The sequence below is a fragment of the Mustela erminea genome, chromosome 4 (genome assembly GCF_009829155.1).
Source record: "Mustela erminea isolate mMusErm1 chromosome 4, mMusErm1.Pri, whole genome shotgun sequence".
NCBI lineage: Eukaryota > Metazoa > Chordata > Mammalia > Carnivora > Mustelidae > Mustela > Mustela erminea.
Genome location: NC_045617.1, coordinates 121,711,934 through 121,738,368, shown reverse-complemented (window position 1 = coordinate 121,738,368; position 26,435 = coordinate 121,711,934). Strand labels below are relative to the sequence as shown.

Below are 26,435 nucleotides of genomic sequence, written 5' to 3'. Positions count from 1 at the left end.
CCAGAGGCCTCCTGGTTGACCTCAGGGTGGGAGAGGGCAACTAGGTCCAGCTGGACTTTGAGAGCCTAGTGACCTCCTCCCTGGGGCTCTGCTCTGATCTGAATGTTTGTGGTCCCTCCAAAACTTGCATGTTGAAATCATACTGCACAAGTTAATGGTATTAGGAGGTGGGGTCTTTGGGAGGTGCTTGGATCAAGAGGGTGGCGCTTTCATGAACAGGATTAGTGTTCTTATAAAAGAAACGCTATAGCGCTCTCTTGCCCCTTCCAACAAGTAAGGATACAATGACAAGTCTGTAACTCAGAAGAGGGCCCTCACCCAACTATGCTATGCTCAGACTTGCAGTCTCCAGAACTGTGAGAAATAAATTTCTGTTGCTTTTAAGTCACGCAGTCAGTAATATTGGATAACCTCCTCCCATAGCACTCTGCTCCCTTCGCCTATACAGGTACAACAAACCATGCAGGGCTCCAATCCAGGCTGTTTGCCACCCTCTGGCCTGAAGGCAGGAACAGCTGTAGGCATTTGGCATGTTTTCCCTGTCAACCAATCCCTGACCAACTTCTTCAGAATAGTCTGTCCTGTTCTCCTGATTTCCTGGAGTTGTGGGGATAGATAGTTGGGTCTACTTGTAAATCCTCTCTCTTCAAAGCCCTAAGCCCAGTCTAGTAGGAAGTGGAAAATATATGCTAGGGAAAGAAATCCCCACCAAGAATGGACCTCATACCAGATCACCCTGGTGGGATTCCTAAGGAGATGTCCCCCTGCTCCCAGCCCCCACATTTGTGCCTTTCCGGTGTCTTGGAGACCCGTTCCACTTTTGTCTCTGTCAGTTTTCTTTTATCTTTCTTTCCCTTGGAAGGGAAGCTAAGGGGAGGTAAAAGGGGCAAACAAAAGAGGAGGGCCTTTGCAAGGCTGCAGTCTTCGGAAGTGCGGGTGATGAATCCACTTAGTCTCTTTAATATTCTTTCAGAAATTCACACACACACTCACACACAAATCAGAACAACGTGGGGACTGCCAAGGGGAGCGGGGAGCAGACTGGCTCCTCCGGACGTTGGGAAGTACGAAGTACGTACCCTGGGTTACCTTCTGCCCAGCTGCCCACTGGTTGGGATAGGTGGAAGGGAATATTTACAGAGAACGGGGACTTTCGTCATCCCGGGGTGAAAGGTCCTAAACTGGGAACCTCCCAAATCTCATTCCAAAAATACCAAAAGTAGAGGTGCTGGGATTAGCAAGAAAATAGCAAGAGACCGGGATGGAGGAGACAAAACTGTACTACGAAAAGATGAGAGAGCGTGGGGGCGTGGCTACCCCGGGCTAGGCCCCCTGCGCGGGGAGAAGGGGAAGAGTCTGTCAGTCTGTCGGGGAGACCTAGCGCCACAACCCAATCACTGGACTGAATCACCCCGCGGGGACGGAAAAGAAGGCGGAGCCTGCCGACCTGGAGGCGGGGTTTTGTCAGAGCCGGGGCGGAGCCTATAGAGGAGGCGGGGCTTTGGGGACCTGTCTCGGGCTGGGGAGCGGAGACCGAGGGAGCTCGGCTGGGGGCGCTGCATTTAGAGGCGGGGGACTGGAGTGACTGAGGGCCGGGCATCTGGCGGGGATCCCGGGAAGTGGCATTTCTGGGGGTGGGTTTTTTTCCGGGGTTCCTGAGGAACTGGATTCGGAGCGTGCCCTCAAGGCGAGAAGTTCCGTGGAGGCCGAGTTTAGGTTGTATCGAAATTTGGTGGCCCCAGAGGCAGGTGTGCGGGGCACCCACTGGATCCGCGGCGTGGCTGCAGAACGCGCTCGGGAAGTTGAGGGGCGCGGGGTGGGGACGGGCCGGGTGAGCCCTTACGGATCCCAGTAGTTCTCGTGGTGCTGCGCGGCGATGATGATGACTACGGTGAGGATAGTACAGAGCACCATGGCTGCAATGCCCACCGCCAGGGAGATGAAGGAGAAGTTCCGGGCCTCGCGTGAAGCGATCTCGGCAGACACCATGTCTCCGCGGGCCAAGGCCGTGCGTACCTGCGGGGGAAGGGCGGAAGGAAGAGGATCAGAGCTGCTGTTCCTTCTGAGATGCTCCCCTGAACATCCCGCACTCCGTTAGAATAGGAAAACCCGAGTGAGGCCGTCTTTCCCAGATGCCGCCCTCGACTCCCCTTCCACCTGCACTGCCTTGAAGATGGCGATGATGCCCGTAGGCCAGAAGCAGCAGATGGTGGTCAGCACGGCGATGGGCATGTAGTCGTGCGGGGGGCGCCTCGGCTCCAGCAGGGCCAACCCTGGGCCCTGGGGCGGCGGGGGGAGCGTGGAGGTTACTCCTGTTCCCCCCGGGGTCCCGCCTGCATAGGGCTGTGGAAGGAAGGTTGCAGGGAGAGGACAGGACGTCATTCCCATCCTCTCCCAGCCCACCAACATTCTGCGTCTGGCAGAGTGGTTTTTAAAGCACCATTCTTGGACGTTGATTCTCAAAAGAACTTATCATCCACTACCCTTCCATGACACCCATAAATTCCTTGTAGGCTCCTTTTTTCGTCATTGCTGTGATTGCCCTATGTTCTTAGTGGTCTCCACATTCCCTCCCCATAAGGAATGGCCATACCAGTGCTGTCTTGGCTCACTCCAGACCTTGTTTCTTCTCCCCAAATATCTGCCTGGCCTTCCTTAATCAGTCAGTTCCAGGTTTCTTTTCCCTTCTCCTCCTTGGTCCTGGGATTCCATTTCTTCTCCCCCTCTCTCCTTTCACTCTTTCGAACCTCCTCTGGACTTCTGTGCTCCGTTCCCCTTCCCAGACCCTGATCTCTGACCCCAACTGACTGCCAGACACCCACCCCCCGCCCCCACCTGCAACCCACATACACCACACACACACATTCCCAAGGCTTTCCTCAGTCCTTCCTCTCTCTAGGGCTTGTCTTAGGAACCTGCCCCGTCCCCTGGCTCTGTTTCTCTATCCCACCAGCCCCCACCCCTACCCCCGCAATGTGTCCCCAAACCTTCCTCCCGGGCTCCTGTCCACCCTGTACTCACCGTGCCCACCGGGTAGACCGGCACATAGGCAGTGCAAGGCTGCAGCTGTAAGGGGTAGCCAGGGGCTACGTAGCCCCCCAGTGGCAGCGTGCCTACCGCCCCCGTGTGCGTGGGCACCACGAAGCCCGGAGCCTGGGCAGTATGAGAGGGCGCCGGCGGGGGCGGAGCGGCGGCGGCTGGCGGCGGCGGGGGCAGTGGGCCCTCGAAGCGAGTCTCCTGCAGGTAAGGGTCGGGTGGCATGCGGGGCAAGGTAGCGCAGCCGGGTGGGGGCGCCCCAGCGGCCGGGCCGGGCGGGGCGTGGTGTGGTGGCCGCGGCAGAGTGGCGGAAGATGAGGGACCGCGCTGACCAGTGGCCGCGGAAGAGGCCAGGCCGCCTGCCCCCAAGCGCGGGAGGGTGGCAGTCCCGGACTGGTGGTAGTGGTGGTGGTGGTGGTGGTGAGAGGAGGGGGCTGCCTGTGGGGGTGGGGCGGGGGGTTCGGCTGGGGGCTGGGGGGCATTATAGGGTGGTGGAGAGGTGTGAGGGACTGAGTCTGAGAGGCCTGGGGGTGGTGATCGGAGGAGAGGGTATGGGACAGAGGCAAGACAGGCAAAGAAGAGATAAGGAAGGGGATAAGGGGGAGACACAGAGGGCCAGGGATGGAGAAAGATAATGGGAGAGACAGAGGAGATGGGTGAGAAGGCATCTCTTGGTCTTGGGGCAGGAAAGGGATTGGATCTAGGCCATCTACCCTCCCCCCTTCCTTTTTTCAATCTGATTTTGAGGTCGCAACTCTCCTCCACTCTTCTCTGTCTTCAGTAATGTGCCCAGAGCTTTCACTTGCCAGCAAAGCTATGGCTGCCTCCGACTTGCCCATCTGAGCTAGTCCTGTGTGTGCACATGTGTAGACATGCAACACAGTGTTAACATGTGCTTAATTCAACAGTTGTATAAACACATGGAGGACGACATATTCCACTCTGCCTTTTTGCCCTGGGGAAGGGGGCCTAGCCTCTGGGAATTCCAGTACCTCTTTTAGGGCAGATAAAGAAGGGTCTTCTGGGTTTTACTCCCCTAACAACCTCTATCTGATCATATCTTTATATATCTCCACTGCATGTCCCCATGCAAGCCAGTGTCATCTGTCCATCTGTCACTCCCAATACTGCTGTCCCTGCAGTACCTGGCTGATGCTAGGCCACTCTTCTACTTCCCTCACCCTTTCAACCTGTCCCCTTTCCATGTTGGCAAGGGGACAAGGCTGAGATTGGAGGGAGGAAAGGAAGAGAAGGGAGGGATATAGAAGGAGAAGGGGGATGGTGGTTGAGAGCTGGACAGAAGGGGAATGAAACAGAATACCCCCCCCCCCCCCGGGGTAAGGGAGGTAGAGGGTTGGGGCCAAGGATGGTGGGGGGGAGAAGAGTCTGGAGATGGTGGAAAGGGCAGGTTTTGTTGTTTTTTACCTGACTTTTCCGATGACATGCCTGTGGTCTCACTGGGACAGGGTCCCTGTAGCGGGAGTGGGGTCCCTGGCTGGCGTCGGAGTCTCGGTGTGCAGATTGCGCAGCCGGCAGCGGCACAGAGATGGAGAGATGAAGACAGCGGCGGGGGGCGGAGGGAGAGCGGGGGGGGGGGGGGGAGCTTAAAGGGACCGAGAAGAGGGAGGGGGACAGTTTCCGAGGTACCCTCACTCCGTCTCTCCTCCTCTCACCCTGGTATTCAAGCCCCCAGTTTGGGCTCCCTTGGAGTTGTCATGGAAACCGGGAGGCAAGCAAGACCAGGCGAGGCGGGTGGGACTAAGGGAAGGAAGGAGGGAGGGAGAACTCTCTAGAGTCTTCCCATCTAAGACTGGCTGTAGTGATTATATTTTGGGAGGAAGTGAGCAGGTGCTCAGTGGATTCAGTACCCCAGTCCCCACCGGATCTCGTTCACCCTAGTCAGGGGCCCCCCTCCTCAGCTTCCCTCAGAGTCCCCACAAATTCTGAGGATCTTCCTCCAAATCCTTAGCTCTACTTTCCCCCACTTTAGGAAGGGTAATTGTATATGAGAGAGAACTGCAGAGTTGAGACCTGCGATGGCTTGAAGAGTTCCCAGGGTTATGGCCTGGGGTGAACTGCGGGTAAAGTGGGGGGCTTGGGTCTACAGTGGTTCAGCAGCCGCTGGGCCTGTGGCTGGGGGACTGAGGGTTGGCAGACAGAGAGGAAGCTGGGGGGATGCAGAGACACCTTTTTCTCCAGAGTGAAGGAGCTCAGCACTTTGGGAGGAGGGGATGGATCAGCTCATTTCTGGCAACTCCATTTTGGGAGTATGTGTTTGGTTTCCCTTTCCCTCTTCGATAATTGGGCTTCTTAGAGTTTCTGGGCACATCAGTGTTCAGATCCCACCCACCCACCACCCCTGCCAAGATGCAAAGCCACCTCCTGAATCGACAGGAGTGTATGTGGTGGGGGGCGGGGGGAGGTTGGAGCACAGCTGTAATTGCGGGCTTTTATTTCTTCATTGTATCTTGTGAGCGCTTACAAGGGGAGGGAAGGTGAAGGTAGGCAGTCTACCGGGATTTATAGGACTTGGGCTTTTTGCAAAAGCACAGTCGGGGAATCATTAACCCTCCCCTGCCTCCACCTTCAGATTGGTATTCCCCATCCCCCCACTGAGGCAGTCGCCTTCTCCGGCTGTGTCCTTCCCCTCCGCGTCCAAGCCGAGGCTACAGAGCTGAAGCCCTCGCTTGGACCAGTCCCAGGCTCCTCACATTTAGGTCAGGGCCCCGAACTGGTCGTTCTGGTTTCGCGTTCGCGTGAGCTCCTGACCCCCTACCGCCACCCCGTCCTCACATCACACACCTCTCGGCACACGTCAGTTTTATTGAGAAACTTTAGACTTGCAAAGACCTTGTGACTAGAGGGAGGGACTCAGACAAGCTTCGAAATCCTTTTTCCTGAAGGGGAACGCTTTTAAATGCTAAGTAAAAGCCCACCTAGGTATCGGGAAGGGGTCGCGGGCGGAGGTGCAGGACACCTGGAGCGTGGAAGTCCGGATGCGGTGCGAGGGTCTGCGTCGCAAGCCGCCCACTAGAGCTCCCAGCCAGGGGCAGATGGGGGGGGGGGGTCCCTCAAGTTGAAAGACAAGGGAACCACGCTAGCGTGAGTCAGCGCTGCCCCAGGGGCCCTCCGCCCCTTGGAGGTGGGTCGTATACCGGGAGCGGAGTAGAGTAGGCCGGGAGAAACTGGGCCAGCCAGCACTTTTAGCTCGAGGGGCCTCGAGGACTCTTCGCGTCCCTGGAGACAAGGGCACTACACGCACTTCATAATGAACAGTTGTAAGGCGCTGACCTGGGGCCGGCGGCTGGCGGGCAGGGGTGGGGAGGGGTCCGCCTGGGCTGGCTTCAGCCCGGATCCGGCGTAGGTCGAAATGCGGAGGACTGCCTTTCCCCAGTCTGTTCCCCAGCGCCCTCTCCCGCACCCCCACCCTGGGGGAGGGAGAACTTCATGTTCCGCAGCGGAGCAGGACGCCTGAATTGGGAAGTGGGGCGAATCAAGGGCAAGAAATCGGACCCTCGGCTCGCTGGTGCAGCAGGGCCTGGACCGGCCTTCTCTAGATTCCCAGGATATGTTTGCCGCTTCTTCCTCTCCCCACCGGCCTAAATGGATCGGTCTGCCTACTTCATCCCCCGCTCCCGGAATGCAGTGGAATGTTCCATTGCCCCTCCGGTCCGGGCTTGCGTTTCAGGGGACGCCGACACGGTTGCCAGGGAAAGCCCCGGACGTGACGGCAAAGCGCGACCCCTAGCAGCCTCCCCTCTCCCATCCGTCATTCCCCAGCGCGCGCTGTCCTTACACCCTTCCCCTCACCCCCCCCCCCCGCGGGTTCCAGTCTAGGGGGAAGTAAACAGCAGGCGGAGCCAGGCTCACGGACGTAGGCCAGGTGGGAGCTTGCATTCTCCAGGAGCCTGCGCTGCTGCTCAGGGGTCTTGCAAAAGCCAGGGTCGTGCATGGCTGGCATGATGCGTTAGGAAGACCCTGGGCCTAGGGACTGAGTCCCGGCTGAATTGGGGGCGGGGTTTCGGGTGTGCGTCGGTGCGTGTTAGGGGGGTGTGTTTCCCTACAGTCCTGAAGTAAGTTCAAAGTAGGCTATTTTGTGACCTGAACCTAGTGTGAGCACGGTCGGGGGGGATCTTGATGGCCGGGCGTCTGCTCCGAGGGGAGAGCGTGTTGTCATCTCTCTCACAGGCCCTCATCGCCCCATTCTCAGGCGGGAGCATGCTGGGCCTCAGAGGGCTGCGGCTCCCCCCGGCGGGGATCCTGCTCCTGTTGCCGTTCCTGCCGCCGCTGCTGCTGCCAGCAGCCCCTGCGCCCCATCGCGCTTCCTACAAACCGGTCATCGTGGTACACGGGCTCTTTGACAGCTCATACAGCTTCCGCCACCTGCTGGAATACATCAACGAGGTCTGGCAAGGGACACTCGGTTGTGGGGCGCTGGAGGCGACTGTAGTGACGGGGGAAGGAGAATGGGGAACTGAAAGCTGCGCTTCCGGGCCTGCTCAGTTCCTAGAGGAGCTGGTGCTGGCGTTGGGAGAGTCGGAGGACGAGATCCCTGGTTCTCATTGCAGGGCGCCATAGGCATGTGGACGCTGGCCAGGGGGCGGTGTGGAGGGGCTTCATAATCCATCCCCTGTTGCAGCATTGCCCCCTTCCCACAGACACACCCTGGGACTGTGGTGACTGTGCTCGATCTCTTCGATGGAAGAGAGAGCTTGCGACCCTTGTGGGAACAGGTGCAAGGGTTCGGAGAGGCTGTGGCCCCCATCATGGCAGAGGCCCCTGAAGGGGTGCATCTCATCTGCTACTCGCAGGGTAGGCGCCCTCCCCCTCCCAACTTCTAAGCCCTATCTGAGGCTTGATCCTTACCTGAGGGACACTTCCTGGTGTCCCCTTTTCTGAACCTGGTTGTTCCTAGCCAGAGCCCTAGTACCTGAGCCCTACTTTTCTGACTTCCCTCAGCACCTGGGTCTTATCTCTGTGTCCTCAGTGGGAGGGAGGCTCCCCATGCTGCTGCCCCCTTTTGCCATTACCCATGGTTCTTGGACATAAGGGATAAGGAAAGAGTAAAAAGCACCCTACAGGTAGAGTTGGGTGACCCAGAAATCTAATTCTGGCTCTGTTACTCTCACGACATACAACTTTTTGCTACAAGGTGTGCCTGCTTTCTCTGGGCTTCACTCTTCTTATGGACACGCTGGGGGCAGGGGCATGTGGGGAGGCTGTTGGCCTGGCTGTACCTAAGTCCCAGCCTCGTGGCATTCTGCCTCCAGGGGGCCTGGTGTGCCGGGCACTGCTGTCCGTCATGGAGGAGCACAACGTGGATTCTTTCATCTCTCTCTCCTCTCCACAAATGGGACAGTATGGAGGTGAGTGGGGATGGTGGGCTCCTGAGAGGGCTCTGAGTTTTGGGGAACACAGAAGTTTGGGGCCACTGGATTCTGCTGTTCTCTTGCCAGATACGGACTATTTGAAGTGGCTCTTCCCTACCTCCATGAGGTCTAACCTCTACCGGATCTGCTACAGCCCCTGGGGCCAAGAATTCTCCATCTGCAACTACTGGCACGGTGAATAGGGGATGCCAAACTGGGGTCTGCATGGAGGGGCACCCTGGGGGGGTAGGGTCTGCTGCTCCCCCTTGTACCATAACCAACAGTAATGCTGAAGATAACTTCAGCGATGCTGAAGATAACTGTGTGACTAGGCGCTATTGAGAACACTTTCTGTGTATTAACTTACTGCTTCAGAGTTAGTCTGGGGCAGGGGTCAGTAAACTTTTTCTCTAAAGGGCCAGATAGTAAATATTTGGTTGTGACTGTTTTCTGTATCTGTAAAATATTAATATAGTATCTACCCTATAGGGGGTTGTAAAGATTAAAGAAATTAACATGTAATATACGTAATATACTTTGAACAGTACCTGGCATCCTAGGTGCTGGATAAAGGTGTTTGCTCTCTTGTTCACAATTACTATTATTGCTACTCTTAGTAGTCACCTTGTCTATCATTGTAGTCCCCTGATTGGCCTTTCAGCATCTGGTCTTGCCTCTTTTCCCTGCTTCTCTGACTGTCTTTCTAACTGCTCTTTGTACCTAGACCCCCACCATGATGACTTATACCTCAATGCCAGCAGCTTCCTGGCCCTGATTAATGGGGAAAGAGATCATCCCAATGCCACTGGTGAGACCCTAGGCTCCTACCTGGGTCCCGTTTTCTGCCTCTCTGACCCCCTATGTTTGCCTCTCCAACAGGGCTGACCCCTGTGACTGATGCAAGCTCTTTTCTTCCCACTCTTCAGCATGGAGGAAGAACTTTCTTCGTGTGGGCCGCCTGGTGCTGATTGGGGGTCCTGATGATGGTGTTATTACCCCCTGGCAGTCTAGGTAATAAGGGACTGTGTGGCCTGAAGATTGGCTAAGGACATCCCCCAGGCCCCAGTAATATTTATCTCAGGCCTGCATGCCTCACCCTCCACATATCTTGTCACTGGAGACCAAAACGGGGAATCATCATCCCTCAACTTGTATCCAGCCAGTCGCTACATCCTCCAGACTATGCTTCCTCTCCATCTCTAAACCCTTGCCTTGTAAAAACTTTTAGCTTTCAGATAATTGCAGATTCATAGAAAGCTGCAAAGATAGTGTAGAGAGGTCCTGGGTATGTATCCTTCGCCCGCTTCCCCCCACGATTGCATCCTATGTAACTCTAGCGCAGTATCAAAACCAGGAAGTTGTCATTGGTAGGATGTGTATAGTTCCATGCGATTTTATGTTTTCTCCCACCTGTTTTACATATCTGGACTTCTGTAATAGCCTTCAGCCCCGTCCCCTCCATCCTGTACCTCAGGAAAATCTGGGGCTCCATTGTGCTATGTATGGACCTCTTGCCCATCATGAGTGATCTAAAATGTCACCTAAGCTACTTAGTCCTTAATGAATATTTATTGAGCACTGTATGTATGCCCAGGCACTGTTCTGGACCACTGGGATGCAGGGGTAAATGAGAGAGAAGTCCCTGCTATTACGTAGCTTACGATCTGGTAGTGTAGGAGACGTAATAAATGTAAATGTCAGGTGGTAATAAGACAAGGCAGGGGAAGGGATTAGAAGATAACTGGAGCCTGTGTCAGATGATGGCCAGACAGGTCCTGGAAAAGTTGCAATTTGAGTAGAAACTTGAAGTGAAGGAAGGAGCTGTGGAAAAATCTGGTGGTGGTGTGTGGGGAGGGGGGATGACTCAGGGAAAGGAGTAGCATCTATAGAGGTCCTGGGGCAGGTGTGAGGAATAAGGAGGTCATGTGGTTAGAGTGCAGGGAGCTGGGGAGGGCGGGAGAGGAGATGAAAGGGGTAGTAGGGATCCAGTGATGTTCAGCCTTTGTAGGGCAGTCAGGCCTTGATTTTTTTCCCCCCTAAAATATACATAACATAAAAGTTACTGTTTTAAGTACACTTCAGTGGCATTAAGCACATTGACATTCTTGTGTAACCATCACCACCATCCATCTCTAAAACTTTTTTTTCCCCAAACTCTAACTCCATAGCCATTAAACATGAACTCCCTATCCCTGCTTTCCCCCACCCCCCGCCCCAGCTCTTGGCAACCATGGCCCTTGACTTTTTATTTTGAGTGAGATGGGAAGGCCTTGGAGGGTTTTAAGTGAAGGAGTCATGGGACTCCCATGGGATGGGATTTGTTTTTTCTCATTTTACCTCCACAACCCTGTGAAGATAGTAATAGTTCACAATTACATGGCATGTTTTACATGTCAAGGCACTATTCCAAGTACTTCTCAAATAAACCTTACTTAATCCTCATAGAGTCAGTAACTTGTGAAGTCAGGCTATCTGATCTAACCACGGGGTTTCACTTCCTCTCTGCAAAGGAAGTATTCTTATATGGGACAAAGAGAATAATACGCTCAGGCACACATACTTGGGAGTGTGCTGCAGAGCTGGAGTTCAAACCCAGGTCTGTGTGCCCCTGCTGTTCTCCTACACCTGGTGAAATATATGGCCTCCGGGCCTCCAGCCCAACTCAGCATGGCCTCTCGGCCTCCAGCCCAGCTCCCCACAGCACCCAGCTGGGCCTCACTTCTGTACCTTGGCTAATGCTCTTTATTTGCCTGGGGAACAGCCTTCCCTAGGGGAGAGTCCTCACTTGGAAGCCTTTGTTGGTGCTCTAGAACCAGGCGAGTGGCCTCTCTTTGCTCCTGTAACCTATTGGACTTTAAATACTATCATCCTTTGTTTGTCATGGCCAGTGCCCTTTCACGGCCCATGCCAGTTAAATACTGCTTCTGAGAATCTTAAGACCTTTTTATTCTTTATATTTGGGAATAATTTTATACTTAATAAAGTATTACAAAAGCAATCTTAATGTATTCTTCATTTAGATTTTCTAAATGTTAACATTTTACCATGTTTCTGCCCTCCTCTGTTCTCTATACAGATACAGGGTATAGTTATGTTTGTGAACTGTTTGAGAATAGGTTGTAGACATGAGGTCTCTTTATCCCTAACACTGCAGTATGTCTGTCTGTCTGCAATGCACAGGACATTCCTTACGTAGCCACAATACCGTGATCAAAGTCAGGAACTTAACATGGCTAGGCTACTCTATAGACCTGGTTCAGGTATTTTCCAGTTGTCCTTATGGGGGGGAAAAATTCATTGCAAGATCCATCCTGGGATCACAAGTCGCATTTACTTGCATAGCTCTTTAGTCTCTCTCTTTTTTTTTTCCTCTGGACTACTTCCTCAGTCTTTGTCTCTGACATCGAAATTTTTGAGGAGTGTGGTCCAGACATTTTGTAGAATGTCCCTCAGGGTTTGTTGGCTGTTTCTTCAGGAGTAGGTTCAGGTCACACATTTTTGATGGGACTCTGCAGAAGCCTTGCTATAGTTTCAGTGTATCACCTCGTGAGGCACATGATACCCAGTTAAGTATTTTGAGTGTCTTGTGGCCATGAGTTCCTGAAGTCCCCTAGCCTATCTTGATTTTCTCCAGCATTCCTAATAACCTCCTCTGCCCACCCTCAATCTCTTTGTAGCTTCTTTGGTTTCTATGACGCCAATGAGACGGTCTTGGAGATGGAGGAGCAACCGGTGAGCCCCCGGGATTGTGTCCCCTTTCTTCATGCTCTGTCCCACCTCAGTCTGTAGCCCTCCCTGCCCACCGACCCCTGAGTGTGGAAGGGTTCACCCTGTGGGGAGAGGGGACCCAGGACACCAGCAGGAACTCATTTTGTTTCTTCATCTGTCTGTCTGCTGTGACCCTTTGCCCACCTTGAAGGTTTATCTGCGGGATTCTTTTGGGTTGAAGACACTCTTGGCCCGGGGAGCCATAGTGAGGTGTCCGATGGCTGGGATCGCCCACACGGCCTGGCACTCCAACCGTACGCTTTATGAGACCTGCATTGAACCCTGGCTCTCCTGAGGATGTCCTCAGAGATGCCCCAGGAACTCCCCAGCCCAGAAACCAAGCGGTGGCCTTGGAAGGCAAATGTCAGGCTCTGATGTGCCTGGGACCACCCCATTGTTCCCACACTGCCCGCACCAACCAGGGCTCCCACGACCCCTTCCTCCTCTTCTCTGTACATGAAAAATCCTGGTGTTCCCCCAGCTGATGTCTGGGGTTTGCTCCGTGCTCTCTCAGCTTCCCAAGCCCAAGGTTGGGAAGAGAGAAACCAGGTTTTTAACTTGTGGCTGCTCCTGCTGTTGTTGCTGCTGCCGCCGCCGACCCTCCGTCTCTGGCTGTTACCGAAGGAGAACCCAGCCCCTGCCTGCTACAGGGGTCTCCTTCTAGGCCACTCAGGTCATTTTTAGCTTCTCTTCTCCCCATGTTCCCTTTTCCTCAGCTCTCCCAACTCCCAGGAAGGACTACCCATGAGAGTGGGGTTCTGAGGCTCCCCTATGGGGACAGTTCTGTTCTTGAAATGTCAGTGTTGGGGAATATCTATGGCCTGTGAGGCCCATCTCAGGTTTGGGGATCCCCCAGTCCCTACGTTCAGTGTTGGGGTACCCCCTGGGAGCCTAGTTTCTTTGAGGCCCCAGCCCCTCTTTTAGCTACCATTGAATGGGTGTTAACCCTGTATTAATGGAAATAAAGTTCCATTTCCTCAGTGTGGCTTGGCTCATTTCCAGGTAAGGGGGACCTGGCTCCCCAAGGAGGGTGGGGATGGAGGGCCTGAGGTCTGGGTGCCCGGATGCCTGGTCTGGGGTGGGACCCCCCTGGGTGTTTCCGCTCTCTAAATGTCCATTCTGTGTGGGTTCCTGATTCTCTGTGGGTTCTTTCCTGCAGATCACAATTCTCTTCCTGTCCCAGCCTAAGCTTGGGGGGGCTGAGCCCAGAGCTCCAGTGGTTTGTGCCCCAGCCTCATGGGTGGAATGCGCCTGCCACCCCCAGGCTAGACAAGGGGGCTAAGGGTCAGGGTGGGCATTTGTTGCGCCCCTTTTCGACCTTTGTAGGCCACAGTTGGGTGAGGGGCTGGACAATGAGCCGCCTCTTCCTTGAAAGAAGGAATTTTGGTGGCGACAATAGGGCCCTGTCTAGTCTTGCATGGGGGGCGGTGGCTGACTCAATTCTGCTCCCCCACCAGGCCCTAACAAATGTCATCAAGAAACGGGAGGCAATTTCCCCTTAGTGCCCTGGGCTGTCCACCCCCCCTTGGCCTTTTGTAATGACTTGCCCTCCTTTCTTTCTTCAGCTGTTCTTGCCTCTTCTCCCATGACCTGACCGTTGCTTTTCTCTGCCCGTTCTCTCTCCCTGCCCCCCTCAGTTCTCCCCAAGTCTGTGTTGGGTTGAAGGATGTGGCAAGGACCAGAGGTACTGGTGGTGGTACAGAGCCAGTACCCTCTGCTGATTTGGGAAGTCCAGAAATAAGGTCTCAAAGGGTTGGAAATTTACTTCTAGGGGCCCCTTTGCTGGGATGGTGGTGAGGGTAGTGGGACTTGGATACCACTGAGCAGATGAAGCAGGAACTCTGAAGGCTTGTGGGAGGGGGCAAGAATGGGAGCATTCTGTCTGGCCTGGCCCCTCCTCTCCTTCCCAGCCTGCCTAACCCGCCCACCAGTCTGAGCTGCTGCTGCTGAGGCTGGTCTGCTTGAAGTCTCCGGGAGAGTGGGAAAGACAGGTGGGGAGACTGTAATGGGGAATAGCCTTAGAATGAGTGTGAGTTGGGGAGTGTTGTATGAGGGATGATGGTGTGGGAGGTAGTAGGGATGTATTTAAGGTGCAATTTCTAGGTGCCTGGTTTTGGGTACAGGGTGAGAGGATGTAATGGTGCCTCTCTGAGGCTTCGAAGATAGAAAAATGTACAAGAGGGCCTGTTACAGATAGGAGGGTCCTCGGGGAGAGTTAACTGTAGTGTAGAGGGGGTGGAGGGAGTGTGTCGGGGTGTACCCTTGCATGATGCTTCGGGGACCAGGTGTCCTGAACGTAGGGCTCATGTTAAAAGTGACAATCCTGATGGCTAGTGCAAGTATGTACAGATGAACGTGCTGACTCCCTTAGAGGGCACCGGCAGTCTGCTCTCTGCTCCCAGAGGGGCTGGAGCTGGAGTGCTTATAGGAGAGGGAAAGTGCCTCCATTAACCTCTTCTTGCCCACAGCCTGCAGTTTGGAGTCAAGGAGAACCATGGGGTCCAGGAATGAGCTGTACATTGTCTTCGGCGGACTGTCATTCCTCCTGCTACTGATGTCAGCCCAGGGGGCCAAGGGCGGATCCCTCAAAGAGAGGTGATGACAGATGGCACAGGGCAGGTGTGAGGTCTTCAGGAAACTTGCGAGTGGCACTTCAGCAGCGGGCGGGGGGGGGTGGTGGTGGTGGTGGTGGTGGTGGCACTTCAACAGGGGGCAAAACAGTGACATTTAGAAGGGGAGAAGCGGGGGGTGAGGCAGTCCTCTGGGGGGGTGCTCAGTGGAGTCTTGAGGGGAGTGGGATTCCTGGCCCCCTAGGGCCTGGCCCACTCAGTATTCTCACCTTCCCTGGCCTGGGTGCAGTCAGGGCGTCTGCTCCAAGCAGATGCTGGTGGTCCCCCTCCACTACAACGAGTCCTACAGCCAGCCAGTGTATAAGCCCTACCTGACTGTGTGCAATGGACGGCGCATCTGCAGCACCTACAGGTGAGGGCTGGGGAGCCTGGACCCTGCTGGTCTTCCCGGAACTTCAGGAACCCAGACCAAAGCCCATAAACCAATGTTCAGAGCCAGGCCTGTGTTCTAGGACCACATACCAAGTGGCATGGAGGGAGGTGAGGAGAGAGGTGCAGCAGACCCACGTTGTGTGCTGCCAGGGCTGGAAGAAGCGACATCCGGGGGCGCTCACCTGTGACGAAGGTGAGACTGGGTATTCCCAGGCATGGGGACGGAGCGAGCTGGGGGGCTGGAGAGGCGGGCTGTCCTGTTTTGAACCACCCTTCTGCACCCACAGCCATCTGCGCCAAGCCCTGTCTGAACCGAGGCATCTGTGTCAGGCCAGAGCAGTGCGAGTGCGCCCCAGGCTGGGGTGGGAAGCACTGTCATGTGGGTGAGTGGTCCCTCCCCACCCCCACCCCCCAGTGGTGTCAGGACCTCACCACCCTCAAGGCGCCAGCTTGCCCCCATCCTTTAGCCCTCTCTTTCCCTTAACTAGACGTGGATGAATGTAGGACTGGCGTCACCCTCTGCTCGCACCACTGTGTCAACACGGCAGGCAGCTTCACCTGCGGCTGTCCCCAAGGTCTGGTGCTGGGCCAGGACCGGCGCACTTGCGCAGAGGGTGTCCTGGAGCCGCCAACCGGTGCCAGCATCCTCAGCGTGGCGGGTGAGTGGGAGTAGAGGTGGCAGCAAGGGCCCAGGCTCAACTGGGCTGTAGGTGACACTGTTTATTTTCAGTTCGGGAAGCTGAACATGACAAGCATGACTTGAGGCAGGAGATTCGGGAGCTGCGAGGGCGCCTGGAGCGGCTGGAGCAGGTGAGTGGTGGTGTGGGCCAGGCCCTCGCAGCAGGGTGCACCCCACCCCGCCCCCAACACTTGAGGTGTCCCTTCCTTTGTAGTGGGCTGGTCAGGCGGGGGCCTGGGTCCGGGCTGTGCTGCCCATGCCCCCTGAAGAGCTACAGCCGGAAAAGGTGGCAGAGCTGTGGGGCCGCAGTGACAGGATAGAGTCTCTGAGTGACCAGGTGCTGCTGCTGGAGGAGAGGCTGGGCGCCTGTGAGTCCTCCTGCCCCTCTCTGCTTGAACCCCCATCACCCAGTAGATGCCCCCAGCTGTCCCAGATACCTTTCTGTAGTTCAACTTTCTCTTTTCCCCAAGCCCTTTCCCAACACTTAAGTCTCCCCACACTGTCCCTAGATAGCCATACTTGACCCTTTTTGGTACCCTGTCCCCAAACGACTTATTGTTGGGTGAGAGTCTCTCCAGTGCTCTGGCAGCCCCAGCTGCAGCCAGTGTGTCTGCTTGCTTCCTTGTCATTCATCAGGCTCCTGTGAGGACAACAGCCTGGGCCCAGGCCTCAGACGGCTGAAAAGGAACCTCTCCAGAGCCCGGGTCCCCTAATTTATACAGAAACTGGCCCCACTAATCATCTGGGATGGCCAGGTGGGGAAGTGCAGATAAGGTTATCTGCCACTAAGGAGCAGTGAGTGATGGAAACTTCCAGAGCTGAGGAAGTGGGGGATGATGGATGCCTTGGGCCCACCCGAGTCTTCTGGCTGGGGTAAGGTTGCTTGGGTGAGAACCACTTTAATGCCTTCACAAATGCAGCCAGAAAGTGCCCAGATCTCTCTCTCTCTCAGTCTTTATTCTCGGTTTCTTGCTGTTATCCAGATAATAAAAACCAACCACGCAAAACTGGGTCCCGCCCTCTCCTTTTGCTCCCAGCCCACCTCTCCAGTCTGTGGGCACAGGTCTGGGGTGGGAGGTAGGAGTGGTTAATGCCACGGGAGGAAATGAAAACTGGCTCAGAGAGGGGAAGCCTCAAAAGAAAGAGAAATAAATTAAAAGCCCTCCCAGCCCCTCCAGCCAGGGTTCAGTTCCTTTCCCCAACTCCCCAGGGAGCAGAAGTGAATGCAGCACCTGATGTCTGCCTCTTCCCTTGTGTGTGGTTAGAATGGTACAGCAGGGCTGCAGGGGACTGGATTGGGGCCAGGACCACTAAAGAACCGTACCACAGGGACAGGGGGAAGCAGAAATGTGGAGACCAAACTGGCATCTAGGAGTAGGCTCACCCCTGGGCACCTGGGTATGGGCAGGATGAGGCCTCTATGTGAGAAAAGTCCAGCCTCCACTGACAGGAGGCTCCATGGGAGGGAGTGTGAGGGTGCTGAAGAGTGTTCCCAGGATAAGCCAGGAATGTTCCAGGCATTGCTTCCAGCCACAGTGTGAGGAGTCCACACAAATGGAGAAGTCCACTGAATCTGTGGACCTGTGGGAGGGTACTGGTCAACAGAATGGATGAGTCCACTGGCCAATGTGGGGTGGAGAGGGAGAGAAGATCACAAAGGAAAAATGTCCACTGGGGAAAGGATGGTGTGTTCACACCCTCGTGTAGGTGAGCCACTAGAGATGGGGAGGCAACCATCCCACAGACAAAATGGCACAGGAGGTGGGTGGGGGGTCAGAGTGGAGAATGCACCAAGGCAGGAGAGTCTATGGGAGTGGGGAGCTGGGAAGGGGCAAGGAGTGGTGCTGTATCCACATTCACTTCAGAAGTTGAAGATTCCAAAGAGGGGAACAGTGGGGAGAGGAGAAACAAGGAAGAGGGCTTGGCCCTGCTTCAGGGCACAGTGGGCTGGTAGGTGTGGGAGCAAGGTAGGGGGAGATGGGAGGGGAGTTCAGAGCCGGGCCTCGCCCACCCCTCCAGACTTCTTCAGATAGTCACCACCGCCCCGGCCATCAGTGGAGATTTCCCGGAAAACGGTGAGCATGGAGTGTCGGACTCTGTCAGCCAGAGCTGGGACGTCGTCTGGTGTCAGCCCTTCTGTGGGCACTGGGGGCAGCACCCGTACCTGACATCGCCCTGGGAGGGGGTGAGCACCATCATGGCCTGTATACCTAGGCCTTTGCCCACAGGTGGGGCACAGTTTCTGAGCTCTCCTGCTACTCCCTCCCCAACTTTTCAGTTCAGTTCTCCCTACCCTGGACAACTGCCCCTCTGCTTGCCAGCTACTTGGTGCTCTGAGACCCTCCTGCACAAAGCCTTTTCCAACCCCCTGGGGTCCAGACACCTCAACAGCACCCTTTCAGCCCCCATTGTCTCAGTTTAGCCTTTACTGCCAAGTGTTACTACAGCCTCGCACACACAGGCCTATTTCTCCCACTGGACAGTAACAGCCCCTCTAGGAGGGACCAAGTGTTACCCATGTAGCAGGGTATGGTGGGTGCTTAAATATTTATTGGTTGATGTGTGGTCACACTGGATGATCCTTTGGACATCTCAGTTCTGACACCAACCCATCTTCCTCCCTGGTGGGGACACTCTTCTAGCCTCTCTCATCCATGGCCCTTCTGGCCACCCCCAGCCCCACGTCTACTCAGGGCCCTCACCCGAAGTGAAGCGGCGCTCCTTCTTGCAATAGAAGTCTTGATAGGAGGACATGACTATGGGGACAATGGGAACCTGGGGAAAGGGAAAAGCAGACAGCCCACAGTTCCTTTCAAAGCCCCATGACAAGCCACTGCCAACAAAGAAAGGGATGGTGGAAGCTGGGGGCTCCATAGCAGAAGGGGAAGTAGTAATTACCTGGGCTTGGACTGCAAGGTGGAAGGCGCCACGTTTGAAGGGCAGCATGGAGCCATTGTGGTTTCTTGTGCCCTCAGGAAAAACCCAGACCCGCACCTGGGGAAGATAGAGGGTCAAGAAGACATACACAGAGGGGTCAGAATATGGTTGTGACGCTGTAATGAGACCTCCGAGGCCCCATGGCCCTGCGTCTCAGCTTATTTACAACTGCTCTGCTCCACAATGCCCCCGGCCCTCCTTTTCCACAGGGGGACTCACATCCTGGGTGAGCAGGGTCTGGGCAACTTCAGACATGACACTGATGGCATCCCCTGTGCGCTTCCGGTCAATGAAGATGACTCCTGCCAGCCAGCAAGCCAGCCCAGCAGAGCCAGCCCACAGCAGCTCACGCTTGGCAATGGGCACACAGCGGCCTGGCAGTACCTCCATCATCCCTAGGGTAAAAGATGAAGGGTGAAGGCCAAAGGAGGCAAAGTGTCATGGAAAGCAGGTCTTAGCTACTAAGGACTGGAGATAAAGGGAAAAGGAGACTGAGGGGATGGGCCAGGAAGACCTGAGTGGAGGAAGAGGTGATTAAACATATATTAGCCTGTTTGTGCGGGGGTAAGGGGAGAAGGGAGCCAGGGGGCAAAGTTCAGATGCAGGGGAGGTGAGGACCCCTAGAGGAGGAGATTCTGGGGAAGGAGGAAGGGCATGGCTGGGGGAGGTGTGCCCTGAGAAGGATCTCACCAAGCAGGTCGAGTGAGCTCTGGTGGTTGGAGACCACGACGTAGGGCTCTGAGGGAGGGAAGTGGTGAGCCCCACGCACCTCCACTCGGATCCCATACAGGTATTTGATGTGGAGCAGCATCAGGCGCAAGATCCTGTGGGGTCATGGCAAGGGGTTCTAGCAGGAACCACTGATACCCGTCTGCATGCCTCAGTTCCCCCATCCCACCCCCTGTCTTTCAGGGCATCTTTGCAGTGTTCTCCCCTTCCCTGTCCCTGGGCGCTCTCTGCTTTCCCTACACACCCAACATCCTCCCCATCCACTGCTCACTTCTGACTCTTAGGTTCTCTCATCACCCCAAATCCCCTGGCCCTCACTTCATGTTCTCAACGTTGCGTCCTCGCACAGCACACACAGGGATGGCGAGCACAGCCAGGAAGAGGATCCAGCCATTGTAGAAGGCCATCTTGAAGAAGTATTTGGCACTGGGGCTGCAGAACCACAGGGCGGGCAGCAGGAAGAGCAGCAGCAGGAGCAGCAGCAGCAGCACAGTCCATACCCCCGGCCACAGCTCCATTCTGGCCACCTGCAGGGGACAGGGCAAGGGACAGTGGGCCTGGTCCTGGAGGGGAGTGAGGCGTGTAGGGCACAGAAGGCAGGGTTTGGGGAGCTATGAGGACAAAGGCCAGAGACATAGGATGGGGTCAGGGCTCCAATCAAAACCTGCCGAGGGAAGCCGCTCTACGATGGGGGTGGGGAGGACAGGAGCTCAAGACTGCTCTCCCACCCCTCTCCTGGAAGGCTCCAGAAATATTCACAAGGACAAGAGACATGAGACACGGACATCCACAACTCAGATATATAAGAGGACATTAATAACAGCAGTAACTAACACCTGTAGTTGGTAAGGTTTTAGGGCTAACTGATAGGGTAGCCACCAGCCACATACGGCTGCTGAGCACTTGAAATAGCCTCGTTTGAACTGAGATGTGCTCAAGTGTAAAATATACATTAGATTTCAAAGACTTTGAATAAAAATCAGAATGTAAAATATCCCATAATAATCTTTTGTAGTGATTACACTTTGAAATTTTAACCTTTCAGAATACTGGGTTCAGTAGAACATACTGCTTCCCTCTCTCTCTCTCTCTCTCTCCCTGCCTGCCTCTCTGCCTACTTGTGATCTCTGTCTGTCAAATAAATAAATAAAATCTTAAAAAAAAAAAAAAACATACTATTAAAATTAAATTCCCCTTGTTACTTTTTCACTTTTTTCATGTATCTACCAGAAAATTAAAAATTACATGTTGCTTGCATTATATTTCTCTGTTGGATTAGCACTGAACTACAGACTACGTTAAACCCTTAAATATGAACCACACAATTTACATTTTATAGGAGAGGTTAAATAACTTACCTGAGATGATACGGCTCCTAAGAAGCACTTCCTAGTTTAAACCCAAGCAGCTTGTATTCCCAACACAGTTACGCTGCTGCTCGTATGTACACACATAGGTGTACACACAGCAGATACGGTTACGGGACAAAACACCCACAGACATTCTCCAGAGCGCACTGGCAAGCATAAAGGCTCTGTCACTAATGCAAACACAAGACTGACCCGCTCACACCAGAAGGCTAACTTCAAGTCACGCCCAGTAACAGATGAAGGAATGTAGTAAATGCATAACTAGAAAATCCCCTCTCCGCTAAGGCAGCCACCCCCATCCCCCCTTCCCATTCCCAGATAAACCCATGGACATACCAGGAGTAGCTACCATCTATCAATCCTCCCTCCACAGTCAGGCAAACAAATCCTTCTGCCCTCTTCCCCCCTCTTCCTGGGACACTGCAGGCAACCTGGTCAGGCAGATACAATATTTAATTCCTGACTAAGTGGGGGAAAAAAAAGGAGGGCAGAGAGTAAAAGACACATCATATCACCTTCTCTGGGAGAGGACAGAGTTCAGGAGGAAGAGGTGTAGGCAGGCACACAGAACCTGCCTTCTAGGCTCTTCCTCCTTCCTCCACTCTGCCCCACTGTTGGGGGCAGGGTCAGAAATCACGAAATGGTGTTAACCTGTCACTCCCAGCAAGACTACAGGCACTCCCTTCCAATGCCAAGAAAGTCTATGTTCAAAGGTAAGTCCATTGCCAATCAGTGAAGGCTAATAGACCCTAGAAAAACAGGAAAATCTGCCAACTCTACAGCTGTAGGCTCTGAGCTGTTCTATCCCACTGCCCCTGTTAAGTATGGACCAGCATTTCTCCCGTGGAGTATTTGCAACAGGATCCTAACTCTGCTTTTCCAATTTGTCATCCAAATGCAATCAGGGATCCTCCTGTGACACAAATCTGAGCATTTCCCTGTCTTGTTTACAGGCCCTTTAGGCAAGTTGACCTCTCTTTCCATTTTCGGCCACACCCCCACAAAGGCCTTTTTCATTTCAACTCTAGTTCCTCAGACACACCACAATCCTCCATGCTTCTGTGCTGTGAACAGGCTGCTCCATTGGCTGGAATGCCCTTCGGCTTCTTCACTTGCCTCACACAGCTCAGCATCACACTTTGGAAGCCTTCTTGAACCCCACCTGGCCTAAGTTTTCATTACACTTTTATCTTGATCACTGGATTTCAAAGTGTAGAGACACACGGATTTTTGGACCTCATCCCAGATCTCCCGAATCAGAAATTCTGGGCATTGGGCCCAACAATCTGTATTTTAACAAGCCCTCCAAGTGAGTCTGGTGCACACACACGTCTGAGAACCACTGATTTTGACACCACTGTGTATGTAACTGCTCACTGGCATTTCTGTTCCTTTCCCAGTCTGTAAGCAGCTTGAGGGTAGGCACTCCCAAAACCCGGACAGGAGGAGTCAGAGAGGTGGCTCAATAAACATCTGTGGAACAGATTATAATGCTGAGTGCACACCCACACAGCCATAATTAATGACAGAGATGATCAGGAATCAGATAGCTACACTCTCGAGAACTATTAACTGTGAAAAGATAAGTCACCAAGAAAACAATGAACATAAGAAGCCTAACCATAACCTATTCTGAAATATGCACATACAATATACCATCACATTGAAGGGAAAGTACCAACAATCAAGATGGAGCATTCCATCTCATACAGAAGAGAAACATACAGCATGAGGATTAACATGCCACAGGGGAGAGATGCTGCTGTCATCAAAAAGATGCCAACTGTGCAAAAAGAGTGGGGAACAGATAATGTGCACAGCAGGGCTGACCCCATGGGATGCATTGAGCTCCATGAAGACAGACTGTCCATAGCCACTGGAGAGAGAAATGTGAAGAGACACAGGCCAGGAAGGTCAGCAAGGTAAGGCATCTGGGGATGGTTTTCTGGGGACATGTAGGCTTGTCGCCTTTTTCTCTAATACATGACCCTAAGTGACCCTCTCCGGAGCAGAAATATCCAAGATTAATAAGCACCACGGAGTGCCAAATGGGTTAATGTGCATATATATGACTCACAAAAATATACTGCCAATAAAATTATGAAATTTATGTAGTATGTATAACCAAAAGCACAGATGCTGTGGACATGTCACATCAGCGTAAGTATGATAAATAAGTAAAGGATCACGCATAGATGTCGTGTGTATTCTGACTAGGAAAACACAGGCAGCAAACAGGCCAACCTGATCACAACAGGAGTGTACACTAGTTCACTAAACCACAGGATCCCACACATGAGGATTATCGCATACGACAGCATCATGGACATAATATATGAGATATGAACCAAAACAAGGCTTGATCTTTACATGCAGAAGTAAACATGCAAAAGCATAAAATGTGCAAGAAACATGAAACCACATAATGGATGCAGTATACAAAAACTCACACACCTGAACAATGTCAAGACTGGACATGAGACATGGACATAAGAGGAGAATGGGCAATTCTGATGGAAAATAACACATTGTTTCTCCACAAACCATGGATAGTATAGGGAGAAGCTAGCTGCACATAAGCCATTAAACATGTCAAAGGCACAGACTCCATGTAGAAAACATGGCCCCCCACAAAGCATCTGTGTGTCAGTAAGGATCTAGCCCAGAGTGGATGGCCACTGAGAAAGTCCTGTGCCTAGATGGAAACAGAGGTGTCTGAGGGCATTCCTAGGAAGCAGATTCTGCTGGGGGAAGGAGGGCAATAAACCTCCTTCTCCCGGCCACAGCCCCCTAAGAGTCACGTGGGGCCAAAGGGCAGGAAAAGGAATTGGGGAAGATGTCAGGAATTCCCTCTTCAGGACTCTCTATCCACACCCCCATCCCAGATTCACAGGGTCACCGGGTCTCCTCCCTCTCGGGGACCCTCTCCTTTCCCCAGCAACCCTCTCCCCAGTCCGCCTCCCAGACCCAATCTCTCCCCCATCCCCTCCTCCAAGTCCCTCTCAGCACCCTCCTCCCGCTTCCTCCCATCCCTTTCCCGCCCCCACCTCAGTGGGGTGGGGGGGCCGGGGGGCTGGCCCCCTCCCCAGCCAGGCTGCGGCAGCGGTGGTGGCGGGTGGCTGTGTCTCTGCCTCGGTCGGGGTGTCGGTGCCAAGGGGGCCACAGGATTTGGGGGTGTCCTAGCCCCGGCCGATGGAGGGGAGGTGAGAGTGGGAGGCTGGGCCCATTGCGGTAGGAATGGTGGGGGGGGTTGTCCCCCCAGCTCCCTCCCTCCCTTCCTGCTGTCTCTCTGAGGGCTGGGGCTGCTGTTGCCGCTATCCCCCCCCACCCCTCCCCAACGCCTGCTGGTTTCCGGGGCTGGCCAGGAAGTAGGGGGCGGTGACGGGCGGCCTGTTTTGCCAATCGCCTCCCAGGGACCCAGGCGTCTCCTCCCCGCATCGGCCAGTCTCCTCTTGGTAGCTCCGCCCCGCGAGAGCTCGGCTGGGCTCGGCCTCCGTCTCTGGCCTTCTCTCTGGCTCCAGCTGCATGTTTTTTTTCCTCCAACTCCCTTTCAGCACATATGGCTTGTGTGTCCTTTGGTGCTGTATTCCTTCTTTGGCCCATTCCTTCTTCATCAGCTCTCCTCTTCCTGGAAATTTCACTTGGTTTCTTTCATTCTCCTTAACTCCCTTATCCGCTGTTTATTCCCTCCAACTCCAACTGTTCTCCAAAAATCTCTTTCTTGCCCCCCCCCCCCATTCAACTCCAGGTATTTTCAAGCACCTACTATATGCCAGTCACTGAGTTCTCCACCTGTCGTCTTCTCTCCACGGCTCCATCTCCCTGGCCCTCTGGCTGGTCTCTGACTTTCGCCCTCCTCCCCCCGTCCCCATCTCCCTCCTTCAACCCTCTCTCGGGTCTTTAAAGAGAAGGGATACTCTCAGGCCCTCTCCCTGCCCCTGTCCTCCCACGCTCTTTAGCCTCAGTACTTTTGCTTTTCTAGTTCCTTCCTATCGGTCTCCTTAGTCACTGAAGCTGAGACAGCCCTTCTCCCCAACATAGAATCTAGGCGCATCTTTTCCAATAGAAACTGGGCATTAGGTTGCTTAAAAAAAAAAATGAGAAAGAACGCTAGATTACTCTGGGAGGAGCATGCCTCCTTAATTGTGTACTCCTGTATCTCTTCCCTCTTCAGCCCCTGATTTCCTCTTCCCCATACTTCCATTATCCCTTTACCAGGATCATTCATTCCATTACTCCTCTCCTTGGTTTCCACCTCTTTCTCAGTAACTCTTCTCCTAAACCCATACAGGCATCCTGCACCTTCACCTCCCGCCTCTCCTCTAGGCAACTCCCAACCTCTCACCTTGCCTCACTTGAGTCACGTGGGACCTTGTATCTGGGTGTGGAACTGCCCTCAGCCTCTGTCCCCGCTGCCAGACACAGCTTCGCCCTGCTTCAGTGTACACACCCTGAGATAGAAGATGTAAAAAACACTGGTAGTGGGAAGACTGTTATCTAGTTCCGCTCCTTGGGCCACAGTGAGGGTTACTGACTGCAGAAAAGGCCCAAACTCGTACAAAAAGGCCAAGCTCTGGCTTTCCCAAGTTCCGGGGGTCCAACCCAGGAGAAAGACCCCAGTTCTGGGGGACACATTACAGGACGGAAGGGGCGGGCCTAACCCCACTCGGTCGCGGTCGCCCAAAAAGGGGCGGGCCTCGCCCCTTCGGCCCCTACTCGGAAAGGGGTGGAGCTAGACCTTTATCTGCTTTTAAGATTTAAAAAGCAGTCGGGATCAACTCTGTCATACTGTGTCACATTAGAAAGGTCTGGGCCCTTAGTTCTGTTCTGCAAATCACCTAAGGAGGAGCGGGCTGAGTCCTCCAGCCGAGGGAGATGGGTTAACACCAGCGCCCCAGATCGATGCTCGCACCCTCCAAACGAGCTGGTCCCCGTTCTGCTCCCTTCTTCACTAAAAGGGAGGGGCGAACACAAGTTCTGCTCTCTACGTCACCTCCGAAGGAGGCCGGAGCCATTTTGAACCTTGCGACCCGAGCATTTGGTCTCCCGCCGAGCTTTTCGCCGTCTTTCTCGATCTCGGCCAATCAGGGGTGAAAGAAACTGACCAATCAGCCTAGAGAGACCACAGCCGGAGGACCCGGATGAGGCCGAGCCAAGGCCTTTGAACCCTAAACCCCGCCAATCGTAGAGCAGTCACCATGGCGACAAGACAGTGGAGAAGGGGGTGGGACCAGAGAAGGCTCAACCCTCACGGGATTGGCCCACCCCTTCCCGCCGGCTGCTACGCACGCGCATTTTACCTAACCACCATTTTCCATCGAGTTCCAGCCAATCAAGTGCTCTGGAGCCCTACACTCCAAAGTCCAATAGGATTCCAGACATTCTCTGAAAGGGGACGTGAAGGAAAGAAAGGCAACTTAGAGTAGGCGAGGCCTGTGTAGCCCCGAACCAATTGCTTTTGGTCTTTGGTTATGATTGGCAGCTAATCAGACGAATAAAGCTCCCCTGGTCGTGCGACGGCACGTGTCGAATTGTTACCAATCCG

General features: G+C 54.1%; 3 protein-coding genes across 21 annotated transcripts; 1 reads left to right on the top strand and 2 right to left on the bottom strand.

The window, feature by feature from the left end:
* Window positions 1-905: 905 nt before the first annotated feature.
* PRRT1 (proline rich transmembrane protein 1) lies at window positions 906-4,580 on the bottom strand. Its single transcript, XM_032340776.1, has 4 exons — window positions 4,462-4,580; window positions 3,022-3,560; window positions 2,158-2,343; window positions 906-2,016 (listed from the first exon to the last, which is right to left on the bottom strand). Exons 1-4 carry the CDS (start codon window positions 4,478-4,480, stop codon window positions 1,840-1,842), a joined length of 921 nt encoding a protein of 306 aa, XP_032196667.1. The 5' UTR covers window positions 4,481-4,580; the 3' UTR covers window positions 906-1,839.
* Window positions 3,160-16,864, top strand: PPT2 (palmitoyl-protein thioesterase 2). 15 transcript variants are annotated; one of them, XM_032340754.1, is made up of 17 exons: window positions 3,160-3,243; window positions 5,027-5,117; window positions 7,225-7,440; window positions 7,695-7,848; window positions 8,307-8,402; window positions 8,493-8,600; window positions 9,130-9,213; window positions 9,332-9,416; window positions 12,083-12,137; window positions 12,325-12,427; window positions 14,642-14,768; window positions 15,033-15,155; window positions 15,256-15,368; window positions 15,463-15,558; window positions 15,664-15,834; window positions 15,906-15,985; window positions 16,069-16,864. In XM_032340754.1, the coding sequence occupies exons 2-17, from the start codon at window positions 5,097-5,099 to the stop codon at window positions 16,375-16,377; spliced, it is 1,941 nt and encodes a 646-aa protein (XP_032196645.1). In that variant the 5' UTR covers window positions 3,160-3,243; window positions 5,027-5,096; the 3' UTR covers window positions 16,378-16,864. The 15 variants fall into 15 exon arrangements, with proteins under 15 accessions (XP_032196645.1, XP_032196655.1, XP_032196651.1 ...); XM_032340760.1 differs by lacking the exons at window positions 3,160-3,243; window positions 5,027-5,117 and adding exons at window positions 5,132-6,314; window positions 6,869-6,919 and having other exon boundaries at window positions 7,247-7,440; XM_032340761.1 differs by lacking the exons at window positions 3,160-3,243; window positions 5,027-5,117 and adding exons at window positions 5,132-6,314; window positions 6,869-6,919.
* AGPAT1 (1-acylglycerol-3-phosphate O-acyltransferase 1) lies at window positions 16,793-25,925 on the bottom strand. Of its 5 annotated transcripts, XM_032340777.1 has the most exons (9): window positions 25,729-25,923; window positions 25,236-25,341; window positions 23,938-24,518; window positions 19,839-20,047; window positions 19,482-19,615; window positions 19,011-19,186; window positions 18,753-18,848; window positions 18,557-18,629; window positions 16,793-18,029 (listed from the first exon to the last, which is right to left on the bottom strand). In XM_032340777.1, the coding sequence occupies exons 4-9, from the start codon at window positions 20,036-20,038 to the stop codon at window positions 17,845-17,847; spliced, it is 864 nt and encodes a 287-aa protein (XP_032196668.1). In that variant the 5' UTR covers window positions 20,039-20,047; window positions 23,938-24,518; window positions 25,236-25,341; window positions 25,729-25,923; the 3' UTR covers window positions 16,793-17,844. The 5 variants fall into 5 exon arrangements, with proteins under 5 accessions (XP_032196668.1, XP_032196671.1, XP_032196672.1 ...); XM_032340780.1 differs by lacking the exon at window positions 23,938-24,518 and having other exon boundaries at window positions 25,729-25,925; XM_032340781.1 differs by lacking the exons at window positions 23,938-24,518; window positions 25,236-25,341; window positions 25,729-25,923 and adding an exon at window positions 24,657-24,787.
* Between the last annotated feature and the right edge of the window lie 510 nt (window positions 25,926-26,435).

Coding starts and splice junctions, on each gene's coding strand:
- AGPAT1 (XM_032340780.1), bottom strand. CDS start 20,038: ATGGAGCTGTGGCCGGGGGTATGGACTGTGCTGCTGCTGCTGCTCCTG. Junction 19,616..19,838: donor CGCAACGTTGAGAACATGAA/GTGAGGGCCAGG, acceptor ATGACCCCACAG/GATCTTGCGCCTGATGCTGC. Junction 18,030..18,556: donor GGAGCGCCGCTTCACTTCGG/GTGAGGGCCCTG, acceptor ACCCCCTCCCAG/GGCGATGTCAGGTACGGGTG.
- PRRT1 (XM_032340776.1), bottom strand. Junction 2,344..3,021: donor CGGTCTACCCGGTGGGCACG/GTGAGTACAGGG, acceptor TTCCTTCCACAG/CCCTATGCAGGCGGGACCCC. Junction 2,017..2,157: donor CCATCTTCAAGGCAGTGCAG/GTGGAAGGGGAG, acceptor CTTCCCCCGCAG/GTACGCACGGCCTTGGCCCG.
- PPT2 (XM_032340753.1), top strand. CDS start 7,174: ATGGCCGGGCGTCTGCTCCGAGGGGAGAGCGTGTTGTCATCTCTCTCA. Junction 15,156..15,255: donor CGCATCTGCAGCACCTACAG/GTGAGGGCTGGG, acceptor CCTGTGTTCTAG/GACCACATACCAAGTGGCAT. Junction 15,986..16,068: donor GCCTGGAGCGGCTGGAGCAG/GTGAGTGGTGGT, acceptor CTTCCTTTGTAG/TGGGCTGGTCAGGCGGGGGC.